At 42.7% G+C, this 25,964-nt stretch overlaps 1 protein-coding gene across 3 annotated transcripts; it reads right to left on the bottom strand.

The window, feature by feature from the left end:
• Positions 1-962: 962 nt before the first annotated feature.
• Positions 963-25,797, bottom strand: LRP3 (LDL receptor related protein 3). 3 transcript variants are annotated; one of them, XM_066194876.1, is made up of 7 exons: positions 25,647-25,797; positions 20,631-20,678; positions 13,412-13,550; positions 5,384-5,592; positions 4,013-5,099; positions 2,715-2,847; positions 963-1,796 (listed from the first exon to the last, which is right to left on the bottom strand). In XM_066194876.1, exons 1-7 carry the CDS (start codon positions 25,711-25,713, stop codon positions 990-992), a joined length of 2,490 nt encoding a protein of 829 aa, XP_066050973.1. In that variant the 5' UTR covers positions 25,714-25,797; the 3' UTR covers positions 963-989. The 3 variants fall into 3 exon arrangements, with proteins under 3 accessions (XP_066050973.1, XP_066050975.1, XP_066050974.1); XM_066194878.1 differs by lacking the exon at positions 25,647-25,797 and adding an exon at positions 24,017-24,087; XM_066194877.1 differs by lacking the exon at positions 20,631-20,678 and having other exon boundaries at positions 25,647-25,796.
• Between the last annotated feature and the right edge of the window lie 167 nt (positions 25,798-25,964).

Below are 25,964 nucleotides of genomic sequence, written 5' to 3'. Positions count from 1 at the left end.
TTACATAGCAGATTTACAAGCAAACTTGTGAGACAGATTTTTATTTCAAAATAAAACAGAAGTCTGACCCTGACCAAGCGCTCAGTGCTTCCCAGTGCAGCCCCAAGGAGCTGTAAAGCCTCCGTGTCCTTCAGGCACATTCAAAGTGGTATCAGCACAGAGTCCCTGGAAACACAAAGGAGGAGAGGACAAAGGGCAGAGAAGGAGGAAACAACTCTGCAACACTCACAACGTCACTATGAAGAAAATGCAACCAACACAAGACAATGCAAAAAAGAAATATTGCTGCAACTAGGATTCAATGCACTCCACTTATGCTGAACATGGCTACACTCTCATTACAAAGCTTTAGTAGACAAGACACCTGGTTTCATTCTGGGTATTCCATACAGAGACTTTGGATTAACGGATGCTTCAAGGTACACATGGCCATTGAAACATTTCTGAAGGGAGCAAAAGAAGTGAGCACATTCTATAAAAGAAGAAGCTACAAGGGATTTTAATTCCTCCTAAGTATGTTAATTAAAATTATTAAATTTTAATTAAATTATCATGCCTAAAAAGACAACAATGTTATCTGTAGCTTAGTACTCAGAGTTACAATGACTGGTGTGTCTGCCCAGGGTTCCAACAGAATTCTCTAATTCAGTAAGACCACTGAAAGGCAAAGAAACCCTGAGAGCAGAGTGACTAAAAGTACAAAAGAAATACCAGAAGATGGAGATGCCTCCAGACTACAATGACACATTCCTCTTCTCCTAGCCCCTACCATCACATACTGGCCTACTTCTGCCCCACTGCAGTTTCAGGAATAGCAACGGTGACAAAAACTTGTCCCATTTAATCTTCTACTGCACTCACTGTGGGATTAAAGCACACTCATTTTAAGAGAGAAAGTTGGGAGCACAGACATACCACCTATCATCAAAGTGCATTGCCACAAAAACACCGAAGTTCCAAAATTTACATGGACAAAACAAAAATTTTTATTAGCAAACAAGTAAAGATTCATCATCACTGGTATTGTTTTCAGAGAGGGAAGTAGATGACTGTAACATTGGCACTTCCACAGAATGGCAACAAGCCTCATGAACACCCAAAGGCTCCTCCTGGTACGAGTTAGGGCAGCATTGGCTTTGTCCATCCACTTGGATATGAACATTCATTGGGCTGTCTGGATAACCAGACTCCCACTTTTTTAAGGGTAATCTACACGGATCTTCACTCAGCGGATGACTTCCACTTAAACTACTGTCCTCTGGCACAGTCCTCCTGGATACTGACCCTCCATGGATCGTGTCTGTAACACTTTCAGATAAAGGATCTCTGAAAGCCTTTCCTGTATCTACTTTACTGGACTGCTTAAGCTCTCTGTCAGAGTCAGCACTTAACGATTTATCGCTGTGTCCAGCCTCAGGCTCTGCATGTGCTGCTGTGCAAGTATTTGGCTGGAAGATGTTGGAAGGCGATGGCTCTGTAATTTCAGTCTCTGGCTGCAGGCTGCTACATCCAGCTTCTTGTGGGCCCCTGGCTTGGCCATTTGCCTCTGAACTAGATCCTTCAGGGGAAGGTGGAGCACTCCGAGCAGTCCCATCAGCACTGCTGATGATCCCATCGCCCAGTGTAGTCTGTGAGGTGCGGGCAGGTGTCAGGAGGGGGATCTGTCCTCTCACCCGGGGTCTGTGGAAGAGTCTGCTCCAGAGCCTGCCCAGGCGCCGGCGGGACGAGCTCCGTCTGGACGAGTGGCGCCTCATCTGCCTCCTCATGGCAGTCCGGATGTTCTGCAGCACAGACGCCTGCAACACACACAGGTGGCAAACCAGCATTTCACACGCACTCCAAAGATTTCTAAAGCCTGCTCTCCCCACGAATAGCTCCACTTTACCGCAAGACTCAGACTGTGCTTCCTTCTTAAATGTGTATTTTCTAACAAACTGTTTGAGAACACCAAAGACAGCCCTGCCTGTACCAAAAAACTCTCATAGATTCATAGAATGGTTTTGCTTGCAAGGGACCGTAAAGATCATCTAATTCCAAATTCCCTGCTGGGAACATTTCCCACTACACCAGGCTGGTCAATGCCCCACCCAACCCGGCCTTGAACACTGCCAGGGAAGGGCAGCCACAACTCCTGTCCCTTACAGTGTTTACTTTATGAGTTTAAGCTCTATGTGTCTGCCCAAGAAGTTAATTTTCCACTGGAGTAACAAACCACAAGTGCTTTATCGCATTAGGAACTGTATCTCAGTTGGATACTTCTGACAAGGCAGAGGAGTTTTCTGAGTACTCAGCAATAAAACAGAATGACTTAATAGCTTGGCAGTGTAATTTACCTGTAAATAAAATCATTTTGGAAAATTAGGAATTTTTCAAAAATACTGCTAGAGACTTTATTTTCTTATCATTTCAGGTGCATTTAGTTTCAGCTTGAAAAGCCCTTTTCTTCTATTTACTTTCTGACCTTTCTCTCATTTTGTCTTGATGTACAGCAGAAGTGCTTATCACACTGCTGTTCCCCAATAAATATACTTAATGTGTTCAAAACTACCCACAGCACCTGTGGAACTGTGGTTCTTCAGCTCCATGTAACGCATACATATTTTTATATTACTTCCATATAATTAGCACAGACACTGAAATGCGGTTCCAGCTTGATTTTATCTAATTTATAGTAGTTTGGCTGCTGAAATGTTCATTGGCACTTGTCTGCATACCTGTGATGCATTGTACACAGGGAAGTCTTCCACTGGGGGAATAAGTCCTTGTGCGATCAGCTGTCCGTAGGAAGGTGGAGCTTCCCGCCGCACAAACTCTGCCTCCAGCCGCGTCATCTGAGTCTCAAATGCTCTGCAAACAGAACCAGAGAGAAAACGTCAAAGAGAAGCAACAGCCTGTCCTGCCTCTCTGACACTAATGTATAAAAGCATTGCCAAAGGGCTCATGCTAGGAGTAAAAACCACAAACCTTCCACTAAGCTCCATGAAAATCTTATAAGGATGTTAAATAAACAAAAGGACTAAGAGTACGGGGTATAAATATGAATGAGTCAAACCAGCAAACTCTTTAGTGCAGTCTCAGGCTGGACACTGTGGCAACTGAAGTTTTTTCAACTTGCCAGTAATTGTTGTGCCAGTAACTGGCAGTAACTTGCTCAGCAAGGGCCCAAAGGTTATTTTTGGAAAAGACATTAAGAACTGGAAACAATCACCCAACAGGGGCAGCTTGCAGTTGCAGAGAGGTTTGCCAGTCCTGACAGAATAGAGACACTGAAGTTCCCACCTTAGCACAGCAGCTCTTTTGCAGGTCCTTAATCATGCAGATTTGATCAGGAGAGAACGTAAAGCACACTGTTTAAAACACAGTGTCAGCAGCATGGCACAGAGCTGATGCACGTGACAAGAAGGGAACCAGAACGTCCCCTATGACTCTCTCCTACAAGGCAGAACCCTACTTACACACGTGTAACACACAGGCAAAGAAACACACACACTCCACCTAAAATGAGGCATAAAAAACCAGGGCAAAGGGGCACAGCTTGTACCATGGACAACTCCTGCTCAGAACAGGCCCCACCATAGCAGGACATCACTTTTAGCAGAACTGAGAACTGGAGTACCGGGGGAGGAGTGAAGGGTTATTCAATTCAGATTCAGTGAAGACTTCACTGTGGCAGTTCAGCATTCAGTTTTTGGCAGGAGCAAGAGGTTTGTTAGAAGGAGATGAGAAGAAAAAGGAAACTGCTCTAGACAGATTAAGTTAGATACAGATTCTGCCATACCACACAATAAACATGTAGTTCTCACAAACCACAGGAGCTGATATTTCCGCTCACTACTCCCAGAAATCTTCTCTAAGCCTAATGCAGTGACTACTATTTAGCTGTCATGAGGTCCCTGGATTTGATATCACAGTATTTTGCAAATTCTCTGGTTAGGAATCAACTTTTTTTTTCCCTTTTAACAAAATGGAAAAAACCACCACTATGAAAACATCAGCAAAGCAAGACACTTACCTGTACTCTCTGGTCCTCAGAGAATATAATTTAAATGCACAACCCAGTGCTATCACTAGCAGCAAGCCACACACGAGACTCCCAATCAGAGCAGCTGTGATGACCTTCCTAGGAACAATCACCAGGCAGTTACGCTCATCACTTCCATCCTGGCAGTCTTCTTGGCCATCACAGCGCCAAGTCTCAAAGATGCACAGATTTGTCCCACAATGGAAATTTCCTGGCTGACAAGTAAAGCAGTTTTTTTCATCTGAGCCATCTGGACAGTTCTTCTGGTTATTACAGCGGTCAAGTATTGAGTAACAAAGCCCACTGTTTCCTTCACATGGGTACTCATTCTTCTGGCAGGCAGGACAGTTCTCCTCGTCCTTGCCATTTGGACAATGCCACCAGCCATCACAATGCTGCTTATCTGTGAAACACTCCTCGTCACTTCCACAGGGGTGCTCCCAAGGAAGGCAGTAGCCTTTCACCTGATAGGTTGCATTGAATCCATGGCCAGTGCTCTTGGAGTGGGCATGATACGAGACAGTGAGCTGGCCCTTTGACGACTCCACACTCACAGAATGCCTGTTGTTGTGGTGTGAGAACGTCTGCATTAATTTATCACCTCTCTCTCCGATGCCATCATACACCTTCACATAGTCATTGTAGCCCAACTGCAAATCGAGCTGCAACAGCACATGCCGATTATCCTGCGTGTCCACATACCACGTGCAACGAAGGTCTGATCTGCTGTGATCAGCACGGAATAAGTCTGGGGAGGCAAAAGAGCCGTAAAAATTCCCCAGCCTTTTGCCACAGGAAAGATCAGGACAATTATCTTCGTCCGAACCATCGCCACAGTCTTTAACGGAATTACACCTCAGCTCGTTCATCAAGCATTTGGTGGAGCGGGCTGCGCTGCACTGAAACATTCCTGAGGGACAGATGCTGGAGGGAGGGTCTGTTGGAGGGACAGTGCAATTTTTCTCATCTGAGTTATCACCACACTCATCCATGGAATTACACTTCCAAGTACTGGGAATACACTTCCCATTTGCGCAACGGAATTCATCTGACTGGCACGCAGACTGACCTATCTTTCCTGTCAAAGAGGACAAGGAGAAAAAAATCAGTATCAAAACTTTTGGTACGATCTGATATCACTTTTCAACACTTAGTACCGTGCATGTCACAAGCTAATTAGTCAGGCCAGTACACTTCAGCAATGCTGTTAAAAAGCCACTTGCAAATGATACCACTATTACCACACCGATACTTTACAGTCATCAATGGCCCAAGACACTTGTCAAAAAAAAAAGTACTACTGTCTTCCAAGTTTTGCCAGAGAGCGTATAAAGTGAAGCCAACAAACCCCTAAGATTTTACCTCTAATATATGAAAGGCGAAATCCCTGGGCCTGTCCTGAGCTTGAGGCATCTGAGTGAAAAAATATCCACACATGGTCCCTTGCAGAGATGAAAGATGGAGGTATGGAAGATCCACACACTTTGTACTCCTCCCTCTTGGAAGATGGGCCAATCATCAACCAGTCTACTGCACACTTCTGAGAGTCCTCCAAATCAAAGTTCTTAAAACTGTTAAGAATAAAAGAAAGCACAAGTTATAAAGAGGACATGTATCTGGAACAAAGCCTAACACAGAAAGAACAAACTGTAATGAGCTGACTTTCTGCATCAAGCAGTGCTGACATAAAGTGATCACATTCAAATAATCAGGGTAGTATATGGAATCTACCTTCTATATACTACCCTGAGTATATAGAAACAATGCACATCCCCCAGTGTGGAACAGCACCCATCTCACAAGCATAAACATCACACCAAAGTAACTCCAAAAGCTGAAAGAATGATTCCTCTATTACTCAGTCCTTAAACAACACTGCTTCCTAAAATACAGATATGAGGAAAAGTGAAATTAGAGAATACATTATACAGAAAGTAGATTAATTTCAGCAGCCATTTCCAACCGTAAAAACTATGGAACTAGGGTTGACTACTGTCTTGGAAAAAGAACAATAGGAAGCAGTACAAAGAACCCTAAAGGGCTAAGCATGAGAGACACGAATCTACTCTTCAAGACATGGATGGGCAAGGAGAGATCAAGATGAGAATAGGGGTGGAAATCGAACCTAAAATCTAACACCATTATCTTTTAATTCAAAGATTAAAATATTCCCTTTCTGGGAGTGCAGAGCAAACAAGACTATAACCTTTTCCAGTCAAATTTCTATCCCTTCTGCTGGCACAAGCCAAGTGATTATTCAATAGTATCTTATCTTAGCTCAAAAAGGTGCCCCGGCTGTTTGCAGAACACTGAACACAACTGGATAATACTCCCTAACCTGTGGCTCAGGAACCATATGTGGTATTTGCTCTCTGATGAAACAGACTGCATTTGTATTCAGCAATCTGCAATGACAATAGCAGATTGCAGACTGCACAGGAAAACATACTCATTAGGAAAGGGCACACTGCTCAGAACACTTAGAAATTAATTTTGGTCCCTTTTTATGTAACTCAGTTACACCAAATTAACTCGGTGTACAAGTTTGTGCATACTCCATGCAAGTATCTAGACAGAATTTTCAGAAAAGCAGAAGAGGTGCTGCAAAATACAGGTCTCCTTCCCTAAAGGATTTTTTCACAAACATCAAAGACAAATTCTTTGAAAAAGGTAAGTTGAAAGATGATTTTCTGATATCAATGTGTATTTACAGAAGGCTGTCAATGCCTGCCAGATCTTGACCTTTGAAGATGAAAGAGAAAGAACAGCAACTATGTAAACTAGCTAATTCATTTTAGCAGGAGACTCAGCCTACCCACACGTGTTGGCTTTGCCAAACACATTGGCTTAATAACTCTCAAAAAACATTTTATCAGCAAGAGCACGAGAAGTAAGAGAGCACTGAAAGTGATAAGTTAAAATGGAAATTAAGAGATGACAAACAACGTGTGTGCAAGGACAATCCACCCAGAAACATCCTTCCTCTTCTAACGCTTTTTCTCCCACTAACCTCTTTGTGTCTTCCCAGCTGTGAAGAAATATTCCCACAGCACTTGACTCTTTCCTATAAGCAATCTCATCAAGCTTCTGAAACCAGCATCTTTTGCAAGGAAGTTTTAGATGACTGTGCAGCTAAAATAAAAAGGTTTAAGTATTCAGCCATTCAAAGATAAACCAGAATATTTTTCTTACAGGTGTTCCACATAAAATGCTTTTAATGACCAAGGAAGTGAACAGCCACTGCATCATGAAAAGGAATTACCCAAAGCATCAGGGAAGCTATAGGTACTCACATAAAGTTTGTTTGTTAGATGAGATGTGAGACAGCATTACTGAGCTACCACACCAGTTTTGCTCTCTGCAACTCATTTTGGCACCACACATCATGTAGGGTTTCTGTCATCTACTTGAAGGATTGTTCACAGGAATTTTTTAATGAAAACTTTTTGACTAAGTGTTAGATATACCTATCTGCCCAACAAGAAAAGGTTTTTAAGAAAAGGAAACATTCACTGAATCAAGAAATGGAAACTCCAAACTGGGAAGGGGGGTGGGAATGACTAAAAAATTTCTGTTTGTACGATACAAACAAGTTCATTTACTAAATCTTTTGATCCTTTACTTCTGTAGTTATTTTAGATGTACCAGAATCAACCTTAAAGAGGCAAACAAATTGTTCTCCTATCTGACCCAGTTCCCAGCACTCCACCTGGGTCCCAGAGTCACTCATTTTCCTCACTCTGCTGGAAAGAGCTACTTTTGTCTATGAAGTAAAGAATTCAGCCATAGCATGGTTACGCAACACAGACTGCACAAACCCAGGGCAGAATTTGCCTATACAATAAGCTGTCTATAACTTACTTTAAATGCATTTCTTTCCAGAAATCTTTTAAGATTCATACAGAGGAAGAGTACAGAAAAGTCAGCCACACGCTGACATGCTTGTTTGCAAACTCCTTTGCAGACGACAGCAATACCTCTCAAGAGCCTGCATTTGTGTATAATTATATCTTTTAGTTGCACTTTGAAAGTCTAGTATTGTACATTGCTAATAAACAACATTTTAAAGTTGTGGAAGAGGAAGAACCTTTAGTTCCAGCTTCCAATGCAGAAGCCCAGGCATACAGAGGATAACTGATTTTCCTGAGTGTCACTTGTGGATCTCAGACAGATTCGGAGTGGAATCCCACACTTTTTCACTAACAAATCCAAACTTCAGCCACAGAGTACAAGGGTGATGAGACAGAAGAGACTTGCAAGGAAACACTGTGTTTAATAGATTCCCTAAGAACATCATGCCTCTTGGGGATACACAAGCTACTGAAAAATTGCCTTGGTATTCAAAAAGGGCAATACAGAATATTCACAAGAACAAACTCTTTTACAAAAACAAACATCTTAACCCCGAGTGCCTAGAAGTTTCAAACACATTTTCTCTGTCTATGTTCTAGTTCTAATGTGAAGTTTTATGTTTAATAGATACCACAGCAGTTTAAAAATTTCTTCTGCTAAGAGCCTAAGCAAAGTCAAAGCAATTATGCTCCCCCTTATGCAAACTAATCAACAGATGTATTTTCAACCAATTTCCTTTTGATGAAGGCATTGTCACTCTATTTCAGCACCCTTTTGAGTTATATTGCCCCTACTAGAAGCAAACTTTTCCTCATTTACACTGATGATGATTTTACACAAGACCAAAAACATGATATACTTGAATAAGGCCTCAACACAAAAAACACTACCTCTGAAGAAATATGAAAACAATATGAATACATATATTTGCACTTGTAAGTATACAAAATTTGGCTTCACTTTATAATGCATTTGTGACAACAAGGTCTTGTGTTAGACGTTTCTGCCATTCTACTCTGACATTAAGTAGCCAAGTGATTTATTTTAGCCAGGAGTCCCGAATCCTGCACTCAGCCTCTACTGCTTTACTTCTTTGATCATCTCTAATTAGATCTAGAGCTGCTCTGTTATAGTCCTCTGAAGAATAACTTAATCCTGCTACCCACAAAACATTTATTTATTCAGCTGAGCATTCTCAATCTGGAATGCAAATTTTTCTATCAAAAGGATAAGTCCAGTGTTTGAATGAGTATTGGTATACAGTGGAAATATGGGACAAAGACTTGTGCTTGTACTGCTTGTAGGACTACACAGACACTGGACAGTCTTTGGAAAAGTACTGAAGTCTGTAGTTACTGTTTCCGAGGGAAGTCTCAGACCTTTTGTATCAAAAACTACATCATTTTTTGTGACTAAAACAAGAAACAGGAGCCATACTGAAAGAGAACTACAACGTAAACAAAACACTACAGCCATCACAGAACACCCTTTAAAATGGCCTGGCCCTTAGGCTGTTCTTACTGCTACCTGTGCATCTCCAAAACAATACAGGAATACAGGAGCAGACTGGTGTACAAGATCAAAATTATTGGACCAAATTTTGCAGGTTTTGTTGCTCCTGAAAGATGCTACTGTCTTGCTCTTGGAATGTGTCTCTCACATTTTTACAGAAAAGTACAATAGCCTGTTAAACATTGAAAGTACTCAGAATGTGAGGATCAGCACAACTCAATGTGAACTGAGAAATGCAGCACTAAGTCTCGTTTTCACTGAATTCTGCAGCAATCAGTAAACTCATCTGATTCTTTTACCAGTGGCATGATACTGAAAAAGAGGTTACCTCCAGCAGGGTGCAGAACTCCAGGAGTTTACAGAAAATTACAGGGTTAGTCATACATATCAGTTCTCACCTACGTACTCCCAGGAAGTAACAGCCTACAATGGTATCTTCCCACTATCTGACAAGTACTTTTACATTGCTGGAAAGTACTTCATTAAACCAGACAATCATAAACACACATTAATAGTCAACAAATACGAGGAAAAATGTGCTTCCTGCAAAACTAATGCTCAGCAGAGCTTAGCTTTTTGCCATCTGCACTGAAAGGAACAGTAGCAGCTAGGAAAAAAAGAACTTCTATAAATAACGTGGGGAATTCTCTACAACCCTTTCAGTAATTTAGGCACGAGGGACTACAGATTAAAGAAAAAGAAAGCTTTCTTAGTAACTGGAAAAGGACAAACATGGGATGCAAAATCTGAATGAAAGCAATTAGTAAATAAAGAAGAAAGTAAATGTCCAATTTGGCCCTCTAAACTAATTTTAAAGACTGGAAAATAAATATTATGGATAGGTCAGTAAAGTACAGTCCCAAAAGAAAACCAACCAACCAATTAAGCAAGAAAAGTTACTTCTATTTGCCAACTTCTCACAGAAAGTGTAGACTGTGAACAACTGATGACTTAATTGGCTCATTAAAAACTTCTGCTTTTAAAACTGAAGCGCAAGGACCTGAAGTCAGGAAAGCTCTATTCTACCCCCAGCTCCCAAGCACCAGCTAACTGCATAACCTTAGGCAAGAGACACTGGGGCTATTTCTTCAAAAGCTGAGCAAGTAAATGGCTATTATGAGGTTTTTTTCCAATTAATGTCAAGTTCTGAAACACTCTAAGTTTGGTAAATAGGCTGTGAAGCAGTTCCTTTAGCTCTCACACAATTACAGACCAGCAAGAATATATGAACAGACCTGAATTTTATGCAGAAATTGAAACTCAAATGGTATCTGACAATTTCTTTTTTCAAAGCCAGTGTTATGAATCACTGCAGTGAAAGCAAATGAAGGTGATCCCCTCACCTCAGATAATGAGAGACAGCTTGAGTAGGTCACTAAGTAGACCACCTTTCAATACTCTTATCTTGAATTCTGAACACAGAAAGCATTTTATTTGCAGTCCCATAAATTACAGTAATAAAATAATAAATTTATACCCTACCCACACTAGGGTTAATTACAACCATCAAGTAACAGCAAATGCTAAAAATTTTTTTTTTCATCTTTTTCTTAATATGAGGAAACATAAACCTGTAAAGTCTGTAAACGATGGTACAAATGCAGTTACTGCATATGACATCTTTATCTGATCTTACATGATTTTATGTAATCCTCTGTGAAAAGAAGCATAAAAATAGAGAAAATGGGTGGAAAAAATCAAGTAGTTTCCAAAACAGTAACTAGCAACTGATTACCTGAATTTAAAGAGATGTAACACAGTCCTGGAAAACAGTGGCTACAGACTTGTTCACAGGTCTAAACAGGACATTCCATCAGACACACCAACTTGAAAGATCAAGAACTGAAATATGCACATTGAGTGGTAAAAGCACAAAGAACATATAATTCCTGTTCACAGGAAAGCTCCCTCAAGGATTTCTAAAAATTAAACTATAAAGCAAAACAGTAAGCATGGAAATGTGAGAATATGCAGAAAATCAATATACACATTAAAGACAGACATTAAGACACAGCTGCTAAAGGAGATGGCCACAGAAGCCAGTATCTTACATACACATGTAGATCTGGTCACTGTTCTACTGACAGCTGCTGAAAAATAGGTTTATTAAAAAAAAAAAAAACCACCAAGCGCAAACAGTTTGGAAATAAAAAATACTTTCAATTGCAATTTCATCCCTTAATGACTCCTGCTGTATCTCATTATATGTATCCCTTATGTAACACTGCTGTCTTATTGTCAACGAGAATTCAAGATCAAAGGAAGTGCATACTGTGCCACACAACACAAAGGAGATGGGGTTTTTTGAAACCTTTCAAAAACCAGATGCTAGCACAAGAACTGTGTTTGATTTTCCCAGGAAAATTTGAAAAGCTACTCTTATGCCCCCACCAACACATTGTTAGAACAAGCGGCTGGAATATCCAACTGGAAAGCAGAAAACATGTTTACATTTGAAACCTCCCAGCCTAAGCAATTCAGCTCCTCCTTTTACATCCCTGGCACTGCAAGGGCAACAGCCTTGTAAAGAAATCCTCAGATGCTGTAACACTTTGCATGTCATACACTGGAGTGAGTCATTCCAAGTACATTTACAGTCAGAAACATAACAGCACAGCACTAGTCCCTGGGATGTAAACACAGTTTCTATTGTTTGCATGTGCAGAGGAGGGCAGGATGTGCCTGTGTATTCAGTGATAGAAAACAAACCCATTAAGAAGAAATCTTTCAAGTCATATTGCTGTGCATACATCTAAACTGTACACACATTATTACCAGTTGCCACACCTCATGTTCCTTTCTTTCTTTAGCCTCTGTTACACACATACTTGCAGATGAGCGTCCTAAATCTAACTGGAGCTCTGAGATATTTTCATAGCATAAACTGCAGCATTATTCTCCAGAGTCATGTCTTGTGTCTCATTTGTATGCTTTCTCAGTTTCCAACAATCCCTGCTTTGAAACAAATTCCCTACATCCCATGTAATGTAATGGGGTTTAAAAGCATGTTTCTATTTATGAATTTCAAATGCTGGAAGGTATTTACTTCATTACTTTTGGTGAGTATTTCCTATTTTGAACTAAGGGTGGTGGAGCATTCCTATTATTCCATCTGTGGCAGATTTGTTTTCAATTTCTGAGCATCTGCAGAAGAGGTTTTGCGGTCCTTTGAAGCAGCTGAGCAAAGAATGAGCAGATGGTGTCAAATGTAACAGTATTAACACCACACCCCCCCCGCCCCCCAAGAAAAACTTTTCTTAGGTTTTATTTTTTAAGTAAGAAATTCTTGGTTTGCGAAGGATCCTACCATTAAGTCCAGAGAAATTAGGCACATTCACAGTATGCTCATATTATACCCTAAACATTCTTAACAAACCATTTCCAGCACATTTGAGTCTTTATTGAATAGCATTTTTCTAGAATGGAGATGAAATTGTACCACAAATGCTAACTATTATTTGATTTGATGGAAATAAATATTAAGCAGAAAAGCATGTGTCTTTTGGTAAACAAGTAACAATAAGTAATAATTGTCTTCAACTGTCTATTAAACATGGCACCATTTCAAGACACTAGTGAAAATGTAATTTCTTCTCTAAGAATTTTAGATGCCCACTGAAGCTGTTCTAGGTTTTATAGCCTTCACCTACTCCTATCTAAAAGCAGTGAAGGGAAAGGGCATTATTTAGTGTGAGTAAATATATTGGTGTTTCCCGCTCCCTCATCTGCCAGTGGTATACGAAGTCTCACACAGGCATTGTGAAGATAAATACATTAAAAGACCACAAGTGACTTCTGTAATAATGGATATCAGAAGTAGTCCACAGAAGCAAGACACAGTGAAGCATTTTTAAAGAGAGAGAGAGAGGTGCCCAATCTGGAACGATGTTCCAATGTAAGCAATTTTGGCTTTCTTTGATCATCCAGTGGCTCTGAAGACAGCCTCACATTTGTGTATCAGGTAAACTCACATTTTGTTGTCTTTCAGCAAAGCAATCCCTTACCTCCACAAATATCAAGCCATACCTTATTGTGATCATATCTCCATGATCTCCTTGAATGTACCAGCTGCAGTTTATGGCTGGAGGATAGTTGGATGGCCAAGAAGGACTATAGATGACTCCTCGTCTCTCTGTGTGCTGTTCCAGTTCTCCACTGCAAGCAGCTGTTAATAAGGAAGAAAAATAATATTGTTAATGCTATGCCTAATCAACAATTCATATTAGCTTCAAGAGCTTTCATCAGTTTCTAGAGACTGCAGACATATGAGAGTCAACAGTTTTATCCTCTTACTGCTTTGTTCCCTGCCCTGTATTTTAATTAAGACACCCACACCAAGTGTAGGTAAGCATAACCTGCATTTCAATGCAGGACCAATCGATAACCTTGTATGAATCTACCACAGGCTACAATCAATATTACTGATGGATCTGCCAAGAGGATGTAATACAGAAATCCTTCTTATCAGCTCCCCAAAGCCTAGGTAGGTCACCCAGCAAGTAAAGAAGATCCATGTTAACTGTAAAGTAGCTAGTAGCTCATTTTGTTGTAACATGGTCCAGGACATGTTGTTTATTCTCTTTAACTACGTGAAGAATTTGTAAGGGTTAAAAAAATACCACCACCCACCACACCCCCACCCCTCCCACAAAAAAGTAAACTGCAGTCCAATGTTAAATGTTTTCACTGGACATTACTAAAGTAGTCTAAATTCCTTCTGAACCCACATAGATGGGAAAAATTTTCAAGACAGAGAAAGGAGCAAACAAGGCCAAATAAAGCTCAGCATTTTCAAAGCACTTTTAGTTCTTCCTATGGAAGACAGCAGGCTACATCAAATACTTATAATTTGTAATTAAGCAATTCAAAAATGAAAATTAAATGTTCCAAGGACAAGTTGAAAAGCTGTTCTGAGAGGAAAACGTACTCCAAGCAAGAGGGAAAATTCTCTGTAATGCAATAGCTATTCTGAACAGTCTCCAAAAATATTATTTAAACTATTTTTGAAACAAATTACTATCTAGAGCATTACTTGTGGACTGCAACTGAATATTTCAGTTTTTGACAGAAGCTTACATTCTTGTAGCTGAAAAATGTAGCAAGGGAAAAAAAAAAAAGGTTGCCTATACCTTGTTACCTCTTACACATACTCATCCAAATACACTGCATTATAAAGGAGAGATTTATAGTATTGCTTGAAATCCAGACACATAAATACACCATTTTCAATTCCCAGTCAGGATCAGATTTAGCTGCACTGGAGGGATGGAAGGAAGAAGTACCAGCAAAGCTACCTGGCTGCAGTCAAGTCAGGTGGCAGGGCTGCCTGTGGAGCTCCTGGCTGGGGCTGGGCGGCAGCATGTCCCCTCCAGGAAACCCAGGCCTGGCACTATTCTGTTTGTCCACAGCAAGCACTTTTGAAGTGAGAGCCACAGGAATACAAAAAGCATGAGGTGAGTAACTTACCTGAGGCAAAACATAAAAATGCTATTGTTTTCAATCTCCAGGTAGAGCATTCCACTGGAATACATGCATTTGATTCCTACCAGTTTCAAAGGCCACAAAAACATACAGAATAGACGAAAACATCTGTTTCCAAACAAATATTTTGCAGTAATGAAGTTACAAAAACAAGAACACTTTTGTTATCAGATTTATAAAACCAGAGCAGCTCCATGACAGATGCTGGAAAATACTGAGATGCAGCTGCAACTATAGAATTATAAAAGTAAATGTAAAATCCACGACAGGACTTTCCAACTCCAGTTCTTAGTTTCTTTAGGTCTATAATTGTGCTGCACATACTTGTTACTGCATCAACATATCACAGCAGCAAAAGAGGACCAAGAGCTAGCAAACACACAAAGGAGCTGGAAAGGCTGCATTTCCTGTCAGGTTGGTAACACTGCAAAATGGGAAGGAAACAGAATGCACAAAATGAAAGAACAAATACAGCAGACAGCACTATCCAGAAGCTTCCAGTAACACCTGTGCAAATATTTCTGCTACCCCCGTACCAAATTATGTTCTGGACTAATATCCCCTACTCATAGTATTTGAGACAGAACAGAATCAAAATGACACAAAACTTACTTAGTTTCCATTCTCAGGAAGTCCCACTGACAGACTGATGGCTCAGCATGAGCACTTCCATTCACACATTCATCAGTGTAGTTAGCTGAGCAATTACTCTCCCAAATACTTATCTCCCAGTTTTAGGAAGTAATTACAAAGACACTGAGCAATAGTTCAATGCAGGACCAGTTTTTTTGAAGTAACATCACTACATTTTTTTTTTCTTTTGGAATAATGTAGTTTCCTAATGTAGAGAATCTGCTGTAACGTCACAGTTCAGGTCTCCAGTGAGAAAAGCTTTTCCTTAGTAACACAGCACATCTGATATAAATGTGAGGCAAGAAAAAAAACAAGGAACAAAACCCCCCCGATTTTTCCTTTTAACAGAAGAATTGTGACTGAGCAAATCTAAGGGCTGCACTGACACTATGTGCCATTTCTGGCAGTGCATCTGACAACGGCTATTGTTGCCAATACTTTACCACAGCCTTATCCCCCCTGACATATCAAGCATTTCAGACTTGTCCTACTCAAAACCAAAAGGACAACTGCTTGGCTCTTGCAAGGGGTCTGCTTTGAATGGGCCACAAAGCTGAATTAATATTTATCTTGGTTCAAGACAGTTTAAAGGAGAAGCCTCTGGGTCTAGCTGTCTCCCTCACGGGTCCAAGTAAGTAATGAATATAAGTAGATTAAGTGAAAAAATAACCCTTCACTAACAAGCAGAATAGTAAGAGTCAGAAACAACAGCAAATAACGACTACATACAAAACTGCTCAATCTTGTGGACTCCCCGAAAGAAAAAGAGACCCCAAACAAAACCTGCCAGGCACACCCCCCAAGACGGTGCCCTGGATTTTGAGCATGCAGGTCACAGGACAAAGGGGGAAACGGTGTCAGTCTTTTCTCCACCGCCCCCACTCCTATCTCATTAGGTTTATCTCCTGACGGCTGGAGCCCCGACTGAAGAAGTTCCTTGGATGCAGGGGGCTGGAAACTCACGGAGGGGATCTGTCCTGCTGGAGGCAGGGGCGGGCAGGACAGGGCGGCCGGGCTGGATCCTCTCGGCCGGGCGCGGCTCAATGCCTTGCACCGGAGCGGGCTGCACGCCCTTTTCTGCCGGCGCCGGGCCCCCGCGCCCCGAAGCCGCAGGCAGGGGGACAGACAGAGAGACCAGGGCTGGAGACTGCCGTTCGCCGCTGTTTTCTCTCGGCGCGGTCCCTCCGACCTGCGGAATGGCAGAGGAGAGGAGCCCGCTGCAGCTGCCCCTGGGTGCGGTGATGCCCGGCCGCGCTCACGGCACCCGCGCCACGGGGAGCTCACACTCCGCACGCCACAGACACACAGGCGGCTCCCGGCCGAGGAGCCTGAGAGATACGGGAACCACCTCTGCGCACTGATCATTATGGGGCACACTGCCACTGCCAATGACTTCGAGACGGTATTGCCAAAACTTAATTACATTGTTTTCGTGATATGTCCACGAGCCCCTGAACAAGTCGGAGCGAACTGGGGGCACATCCTCCCAAAACTACTACAGCGTTTACCCAAACCCCACTTAATTGCCTCATGTTTTTGATGTCTTTGTCCCCACCAACGCTCACTACTACAGGATTTTCAAACATCAATCGACCTCCTTCCTAAAGCAGTCGCCTGCCTCTGCACTCCTTGTGCACTGACTGCTGCAAGGCAGAAAAGGTGAACTACCTGAGCACAGCTTTCAGCAGCTCTTCTTTCACACACATAAATTCTGAAAGAAAAACCTTTACTAAACACAGCCTTCAGTGCTGACAACAAAATGGCAAAACCACACACGGGCAGAATTTTATACTGTTGGGGCTTCAACATCAATAAAAGGGTCCCGCTTCCCTCCTCAGTTCCTGGCCATGAAGTCTGCAAAATCACACACATGCCTAACTAATGTGTTACTAAGTTGGGCTTCAGCATGACACTGTGATTCCTTAAGGAAAATAAACAAAAGCCTGTTCAAAACATCTAAAGGAAAGGGAAGTTCCTAAATAGAAAGGTACAACCCTGGATTCTGAAGACCTTATCAGTGACAACACATAAGAATAGCAGTGATAACACTTTCAACAATTCTGTGTCTTTCCACAGCGTTTCTGCACAAACCTAGAACAAAAGTTAAATCCCAATTCACTAAAAACTCAAAACGCTTAAATTTCCCACATTTAGCATTAAGCGAAGAAACATAAAAATACCAATTCCTGGATTTGCAAACCAACCAACCAAAAATCTTAATGAGATGCTGCTTTTAAAGAAAAGATAAATTATAAAGACAGACAATTGTAGCTCTGGTTTTGTGCTTGAGATGTTTTGGTTTTCTGAAATTCTTTTCTGGAGAAATTTTTTGTAAACAAGAGAAGTGTTTTTGTAACTGTACTATGTTTTCATTCCTTTTCCTAGGAGGGACTTCTTGATGTCCCTCTAGTCTGTCCAGTGTAATTAAAGAAGTTTGTCTTTGTTTCACCAATCAAATTGGTCTGTTTAGAATAGTATAAAAGAAAGACGCACCCCAAAAATAAAGAAGTCATTTTCAGCCCTCTGAAGTATGCAGCCTGTGTCGTTGTACTGTAAAAGTGTCAGACAATGATAAATCTTGCAGAGTCAAAAAAACCCCTAAAAAAACAAAACCAAAAAAGAAAAAAAAAAAAAAAAAAAAAAAAAAAAAAAAAAAAAAAAAAAAAAAAGGAAACCCAAAACTTTAAACAAATGCCAGAAGGGATCTGAGGTCAGAGTTTTTCTCAAGAGGGCATAAATCTTAATGAGGCTTTGAGTAACAATCAAATGGATTTCTACTACTGTTAACAGTAGTAGATTTCTTCTGCCCATTGCATTTGCCACAAATACGTGCAATGACATTTTCAAAAACTTTATATGAATAATATTACTCTTACTTTTGCAAGAGCAACTGTAATAGAACAGACATTGAGCTTCACCAAAGGACAGCACCGAGGGTACTATGCTGTGCCAGAATAAATTTTCAGACAATCCCAGAGGAAAATAAATCCTGCAGCTTCCCATTCTTCTCCACCAGGGCCTGTCCCAGCCACAAGGAATGCATCCCAACTATCAGCTCCAGGATAAAAGATGTTTTGCACATGCCACAAGGAGCCTCCTCTCAAAACCAAATGCTTGGCCATACACATTTCCTCAAGTAGCTGTCTCAGAGTGGACAGGAAACTCTCCCCAAGTTCTTGCAATGCTCCCTCAAGAAGGGCTTGCATACATGGTTTAATGCAGATCCCTTATGCATGTGGAAAAAGACTTAAGGCTCCCCTTCTCTCTGCCCAGTCTCCAGCCGGCTTCTTCTGCCCCTGATCAGAATGAGCGACGGCACAGTCCACAGGCTCCACTTACAGACGTGACAGAATCTGAGCTCATGCTGCTCAATCAAGAGGCCAGCCTAGCTTTCTGTGAGCACAGGTAAGAGAAGCTACACATGGATCCCTCTGCTGCAAGGACCTTTGATGACCATTTTCATCCCAAGCTCCAGTTACACCATCAGGAGACAAGGTAACTCAAAACTGTATGAAGACAAGAAAACATGAAGGCTACAATACTCTGAGGTTTTCAGCATACTTGCAGAATAAAAGCCAGATGTTACAACTCTATTGCTAGTGAAAAAAAGCGTTAGAAAGCAGCAGAGCCAACTGGAAGAAGCTCTAAGTATTTTAGACTGAGGCAGTCTAAGTAAGCAACTGTCTAATTACTTCATTTACAAATTTTTTAAACTCACGTATCATAAACAGATGCCAAACTCCATCAAAAGCTAAAGAACCACCCAGGCAGAACATACTAGGACTTAATTGACACTCCGTACTTTTTCCAGTGAAAGAATGAAAAAATACTGTGTTGGAAACAACACATGCCCTGCACGGTTTATCCATACTTCCTCTAAGCTTAATTTAAGCAGGTTACCTAATCATAAAATTACTACCTTCTCCTGATTTAAACCTTTCCTCAATCCCCAATTTTGAACACTCAAGCTCCCACATGATCAGACCTATTGTCCTAGAATTATTTTTCTGTTTTCCAATATCCTTTCCTCCCATCTCCCTTATTTGCCGTTCTCAGTTTTAATGTAAATTGCAGCCTCTTTGGGAATAAAGTACATTTACACGTATGACAGTGGATTGACAGTCACAAGAGGGTCCTAATCACTAAGAGGACCCTGACTGCAATATTCCCATGTCAGTAAGTCACAGCACTGCTGAGAGAAGGAAATTACACTAAGTGCTACGATTCCGGTTGAATTTCCACGCTGACACTCATGAGACATTTTTAATATTATTGTTTTAGCTTCTTCAGGAATGAGCCACTCTCCCTGACTTGATGCTCCCAGGCATGCTCCCTAAACAGAGTTTTCCCCTAAACATATCAGCATGCACTACCGACCTTAGCCTCAAGCTTACAATTCTTACCTACCACAATGACAACGATGTAGTCTATAATCCTGTTGTGGTTTAAGCCCAACTGGAAAACAAGCCCCACACAACCACTCCTGTCCCCAACCCCCTCAGGTGAGAGAGACAAAATGCAGATTAGGGCTGAGATAACAATTTACTGTTACTGTAACAATTTACAGTTTAACAACAACCAGATAAGAAAAGGAGAAGTGACGGCAACAACACCAATGCCAGCAGCGTGTACCGGGGCGACGGGAGCGCTCCGAGCCCAACACGGCCCCACTCCGATGGCCGCTCCTGTCCCCGGACAGGTGACAAGTGACAGAAACGGCACCTGGGGCTTGTCCCCGCTGCTGCCAACACACGGGCACGGGGACAGCGAGCCCCGGCCTTGGGGACAGCGGGACAGCGAGCCCTGCCCTTGGGGACAGCGAGCCCCGACCTTGGGGACAGTGGGACAGCGAGCCCCGACCTTGGGGACAGTGGGACAGCGAGCCCTGCCCTTGGGGACAGCAAGCCCCGGCCTTGAGGACAGCGGGACAGCGAGCCCTGGGCCTTGGCTGGCACTGGGACAAAGCCCAGGAAGACTTGAAAGTCTTAAACTTCCTAAGATGCCATCGTTAGTCTGTCTTAAACGTCATTACAAAAGTCACTCCTTCATTAGAACATCTCTTTGTATGGGGAAGAAACAGCTTCAACAGCTCAAATGAACAGTAAATACAGGTAAGAAAAGTATGTCTTACCTAATGAGGTAACAGCACTTTCTATTTTCCCAGTCAGGAAGAGATTCACTGTGTAAAGACAGAAAAATAATGTTCAGACAAGTTCTCGCGGTACAGGGTGGCAGTCAATAGTTAACCATTCCTAGGTGTTTGCTGGGGTGTTAGCATCAATGTATTGCAGTTTTCCAACATGAACTTGGCTTATCTGCACAGGCAAGTCATATAATCAACTATTATCCCTCACTGTAGCTAAAACACGTCAATAAACAATGTGAGTTTACTATCTCTGAAACACACTACCACAAGAAACAACTGCCAATCTATTCCAAATTATCTTCTATAGGATTAATTTTAATTGAGGAACACAAAAGAACAATCACACTAAAACATTTATCATCACGGCGAGTGACTTTACTTGCTTAAATGCTAGATAACTACTGCGATTATTATCCTAAAATACTTCTCCTCTGAATAAAGCAAAGTTTGTTCCCCTCAGGTAAATGTCACCTTGAAAATCAGCTGCTAAAGCTAGCATGATTGCCTTGACTAAGCAAAACCAACGAAGTTTTCAACAAGGTCCACTAACACTAATCAAAACAGGATGAGGCAGTACTTGCAATATATATCTGACTTGCAAATTAAGTTCCAAAGACTCTTCACCTTCTCAAACGTCTCCTCTCACAGTGCATACTATTAGAGTGATCTGGAAAGAGTAGTTATTGCCAAAGAAAATTTGTCCTGCGTCATTGTTGCTCCAGAAGTCAGTATTAATATGTAGTTCCCTATTAGTTTCCCCACACATTCTTTAAGGCACTTCCATAAAAATTACAGCGTGTTCCACTGCCTGCTCTCATTTCAACAGTAATCTGTGATCTACAAAGATAACCTATCAGTAAAATGGCAAACGCTTAAAAGAATTAGAAAGGTTTAAAATGTTACCAAAAACTTTACTTACAACATCCCAGCCCAAGCACTCACTTTGGCTTTATTTTGTGTAAATTAAGCCCTGAATCTTTTAATAGGTAATCTCTTGCGAGAATTCAATTAAAAACATCATCTAAAAATCAACAATAGGAGAAGAGAGGAAGAGAAACCATCCCTGTTCCCAACAGTCACTTAGGAAGCAGCTGACAATTAACACTATTTATGGCTCAGAGTGTGGGCCCCCATTGTCTTCCACACTGTCTAAACACACCACAAACAATGACTCTTGCCCTGACTACCTTCTGTTATAACTTAAACCAGCACAAGAGGTACAAAAAGTACCAGACACCACAGGGGGGGAATAAAAACCAATCCCTTAGCTTTCCACTTCAGGCCCAGTCACGTTTGTCAGTCAGCACACTGCAGCAGCCCAGGTGCCTACAGCTGTCCCTCCCTGACTTGAATCTGGCTACCCACAGTTTGGAATTTCTCCTTTTGGGAGGACTGCTACAGACCTCAGGCTGAGGCCAGGCCCTGCAAGACAGAGAGAAAAGACTGCTCCTGGTGTCACAGGCTTCAGGGCTCTACCACAGGGACAGGGGCAGTGACTTCTCCCTCTTTCTAAGTAGTCTTGGGACTGAGCTTTTAGGAATACACAAAGCCGGGAGGGCAATTAAATGGCAGCGTATGTAAAGCTACAGCTTGAGGAAAAGCGCCCCTGAGCCATAGTCTTGTGTTAATAAACATTACTGTGATGTTCAAAGGACCTTAACGGCACTAATTTGATTACATAATTAGCTAACATTAGTAACATTTGTTACATGATAATAACAATGTGCCAGGCAATTATTTCTTCTTTCACAGTGCTAGCTTGCTCTGTTAGGTGAGTAAGCCGACCCAGGAGCAACATCCTGTACCAGGAAACAACACGGCTCTGCTAACTCTGGCAAAGCAGCACATCCGTTTGTGACAACCTCTGCACCATGGCAGTGACAGCAACACAGCATTTCCTCATTCAATATTCAAGTGCCACTATTTCTGTAACCATAGTAATACAGTCCTAAAGACTGAGATGAAATTAATCCACGATTATGTCACAAACTGATATTCATGAGAATTAAAATACTTGGTTTTGCTCCAAAGAAAGTACGTGGATATACTCTGCCTAACCAGGATCAGCACAACTGAAAGCAGTGTTTGACGATACATGGCATGGAAGAGTCTGGGTCCGTACTACCATTGTAATCTTTTTGTTTCCTACCTGAATACTCCCAAGAGCCATAAGAGAAACAAGCTCTGAAGCAGAGGTTTCCTCACATGGCTTATAAGAGGCCCCCATGCCCTTTAAAAGGAAGTAAGTAGGATAAAGACAAGGGGCATAACAGAGTGGAATCAGCCAACTCAAAGCTACATTACTGAGGACTGATGAACAGAGAGCCCTGGTTTACTACCACAAACGCAGTTATAGGCAGCCCTGCACACCACACCTGGCAGATACCTATGGAGGAGAACCCCATTTATCTCTGCAAAAAACTTTTGTTGGCTGCAGTTGCAAGTTCTTCGCTCTCATTTCCAAACCCTTTTATACCCAGTCAGCAAAAACAGTTCTTTAAAATAAAACCTAAGTCTCACACCAGATACTTTCCCAAGCAACTGAATAAGCTTAGTTTTCAATATCCATTTTGCTCACTCAAGACCATCAAATCAAACCACAAGAGCACTGTTGAACCAGCACACAGCTCTCAAAACTGTCAGAGGCCCATAAGAAAGAAAAGCCATTCTCTGCTGATTTTCTTGTCTCTTGTCAAAACAAAACCTTGTCAAAATAAAAACAGGTGAGAGACTAGAGTATTACAAAGTTTTCTAGAGGCCCTTTTTCTTAACTGTTGAGCAGTTATGGGAAAGTCAGAAAAAAAATCCCAGAAGTGGCTCAGTTGGCTTTAACTCCATTTAGGAAACTTACTGTGCCATTCATTTGGATTGCTAAATAATTCTCAGGGTGAGGTTTTCAGCTTGGAAAGCTGCTATTTGGATCAAAAGGGAAGTTTACATCTTGGCACCTCCAAACCAAGTGACAGCTACCAGGCTTTCCCCACAGCCAGAAGGAGAGACATCAGCTTCTCTGATTCCTTCTTATTTGGTAACTTTCTATGTCCTCCAGAATTTCTCAAGAATGATAAACAAAATGGCTTCACGAAAGAACAGTTGAAACAAACCCAATTCCAGCCTTTGGAGCAGCAGTTTACAGATGAGGTCACACAGCAATGGTCGGCAGCAGTGCATTGAGACAGACACCAAACACCCACACACAGGCCATGGGAAAACAACAAAAGAATGGCAAGAAGCAAGAACCAAGGACGAAATCAAAAACAAGGATGAAAGGAAAGGACAGACGAGCAGGAAGTAAAATACAAAAATAGTTAAAGTAGCAGCATTATATTCTTATGGGTTCACTAAAGCAAAATACCTTACAAGCTTCCCACCTCTCATGTTTCTCAACTTCCACTACAGTCAAGTAGTTTTGCAAGGAATAGGAATAAAACATTCCAGCTGAAAAGAAGAGCCAGACAGTGAAATTCTAGAAGTCATAGAAAGCAGAAATCTACTAAACTTTCAACCTGACATCACCCACACCTAAACACAAATAGAGTTCTCACTTCAGCTCTGGAGTTTACACAATCTTTTGTTATCTCATTAGTCATTTTAACAATAACCATGCTGTTTATGTCTACTAATAAAAGGTTTAACAAAGGTCTGACTGGGCCACAACAAACAAACCCCCACACTAAACAACAAAAGAAACAACTGCCCCCCCCCCCCCAAAAAAAAAAAACAACCCAGTAAGAAATTCAGAGATACAGGGAAAATATGTATCTTTTTCTAACTTTAAACAAGCACGGTAGTAGACATTATCCTCATGCTGTGCACATCTCTGAAATCCCATTAAGACTCTGCAAAAAGCAAGAGTTGTACGACCTGGATGGTCAAACTCTTCTGTAGTTTAGCTAGCTTTTCACATGGTACTTACGTTAATTAAAACAGATACATTTGAAATAACCACAGAAGCCTTTCAACTTCAACTTCTACATTTTTCTAGGTAATCACTGATGTTAGGGAAGCACTTTTACAAAAACAGAAGAAGCAGTCTGGCCACAGAAATCCCTTTCTGATCATTTACATAACGAATAGTAACTGTCACTTGGGATTATTAAAAATTAACTCTAACCCGCTCCATTAGCAGAGACACGTGGGTTAAAACATTCCGGATGAAGGAGCTGTGACGGTTTACCAGGTAAGCGTCTGGAGGGCTCAGCGCAGCCCCAGCACTGCTCAGCTGCATGCGGCGCTCCGGACTGCGCTGCCCCACCAGGATCCTTTGGCAGGGCTCGGGAAAGGAGCAGTCAGCTCCACCAACTCCCAGCTTCACGTGCCCCTGTGAAATACGCGGGGCCTGATCTAGTCACAGCCAGGCGCCAAGGCTTCAGCCTAACAAAAAACATCTCCCCTGACTGAACGGGCTGCCAGGCTGGAAACCAGTAACACGCTTCATCACGCTGCCATAACTTAACACCCGCAGAAGCAGAGCGGAGAGCAACGGCTTCAAGCGGAAGGGAGGGAAGAGAACAGATTATGGCAGAGACACGGAGGGAGAGAAAATGTTTCTTCCCGCCGCCACCCAAGAGAAGGGCCGGGCAGTCCCTCACTGAGCCCCAGCGCCGCTGCCCGCACGAGCTCACAGCCCAGGGAAGAACCGCTGATGCCTCCTGAACTTTTTTTTTTTCTCAGGGCTATGCGAGGTTATGGCAGCGCTTCCAAAGCCAAGGGCAAGGCGATGGGCGCGCTGGGTCTGGCCGCGCTCTGCGCGGCCCCACACGGCCGGGCATGGCAGCCCGAGCGGCTGCCGGAGAGACCCGCGGCCGAGCCCCCTTGGGAAGCGGGGTGACGGGAGGGGGCTCCGCCGGCACGGTTCCGCGTGTGGCAGCCCCGTCCCATCCCGCGCCCCCGCCCCCGGTCACTTCCCGTAGGGGAGGAGGGGGCCCGGCAGTCCCCACCGGCGCTGCCCGCCGTGCCCGGACGTGCCCCGCCGCCAGGGAGCGGCCGGGCCGCACTCACCCAGGCAGATGGCAGTGAGCGGCGCCAGCGCACCCTGACGGAGCTCCGCGGCCGCTGCCTTCTCCATGGCGGGTCGCTGTCGCCTGCCCTTCAGCGCGGGGGAAACCGCGGCGGCTCCGCACCCGCCGAGCCGCTACGCCGAGCCGCAGGAGCCGGCGGCGCCGCCGGCCCGCGGTGCCCCCGCCCGCCGGGGAACCGGGAGAGGCGCGGGCGCCCGCCGCGGCGGCGGCCCCATGGCCGGCCCGCGCTCCGCTCCGCTCCGGGGCAGGTGGCGGAGAACAGACCGCAGCGCCGCCGCCGCCGCTGCCCCACGTGACA

This window comes from Chamaea fasciata, unplaced genomic scaffold, assembly GCF_029207755.1.
Source record: "Chamaea fasciata isolate MVZ Bird 193981 ecotype frontalis unplaced genomic scaffold, bChaFas1.0.hap1 SCAF_12, whole genome shotgun sequence".
In the NCBI taxonomy this organism is placed as follows: Eukaryota; Metazoa; Chordata; class Aves; order Passeriformes; family Sylviidae; genus Chamaea; species Chamaea fasciata.
This window is presented reverse-complemented; position numbering and strand designations above follow the sequence as displayed.

Bases quoted from the DNA above. Each gene is read 5' to 3' on its own strand.
- LRP3 (XM_066194876.1), bottom strand. From the start codon at position 25,713: ATGGAGAAGGCAGCGGCCGCGGAGCTCCGTCAGGGTGCGCTGGCGCCG. The intron at 5,100-5,383 runs GTAAAATCTTAG...CCTCTTTGACAG, and splicing joins TCGCCTTTCATATATTAGAG to GAAAGATAGGTCAGTCTGCG. The intron at 2,848-4,012 runs GTAAGTGTCTTG...TTCTGTTTGCAG, and splicing joins CTGAGGACCAGAGAGTACAG to AGCATTTGAGACTCAGATGA.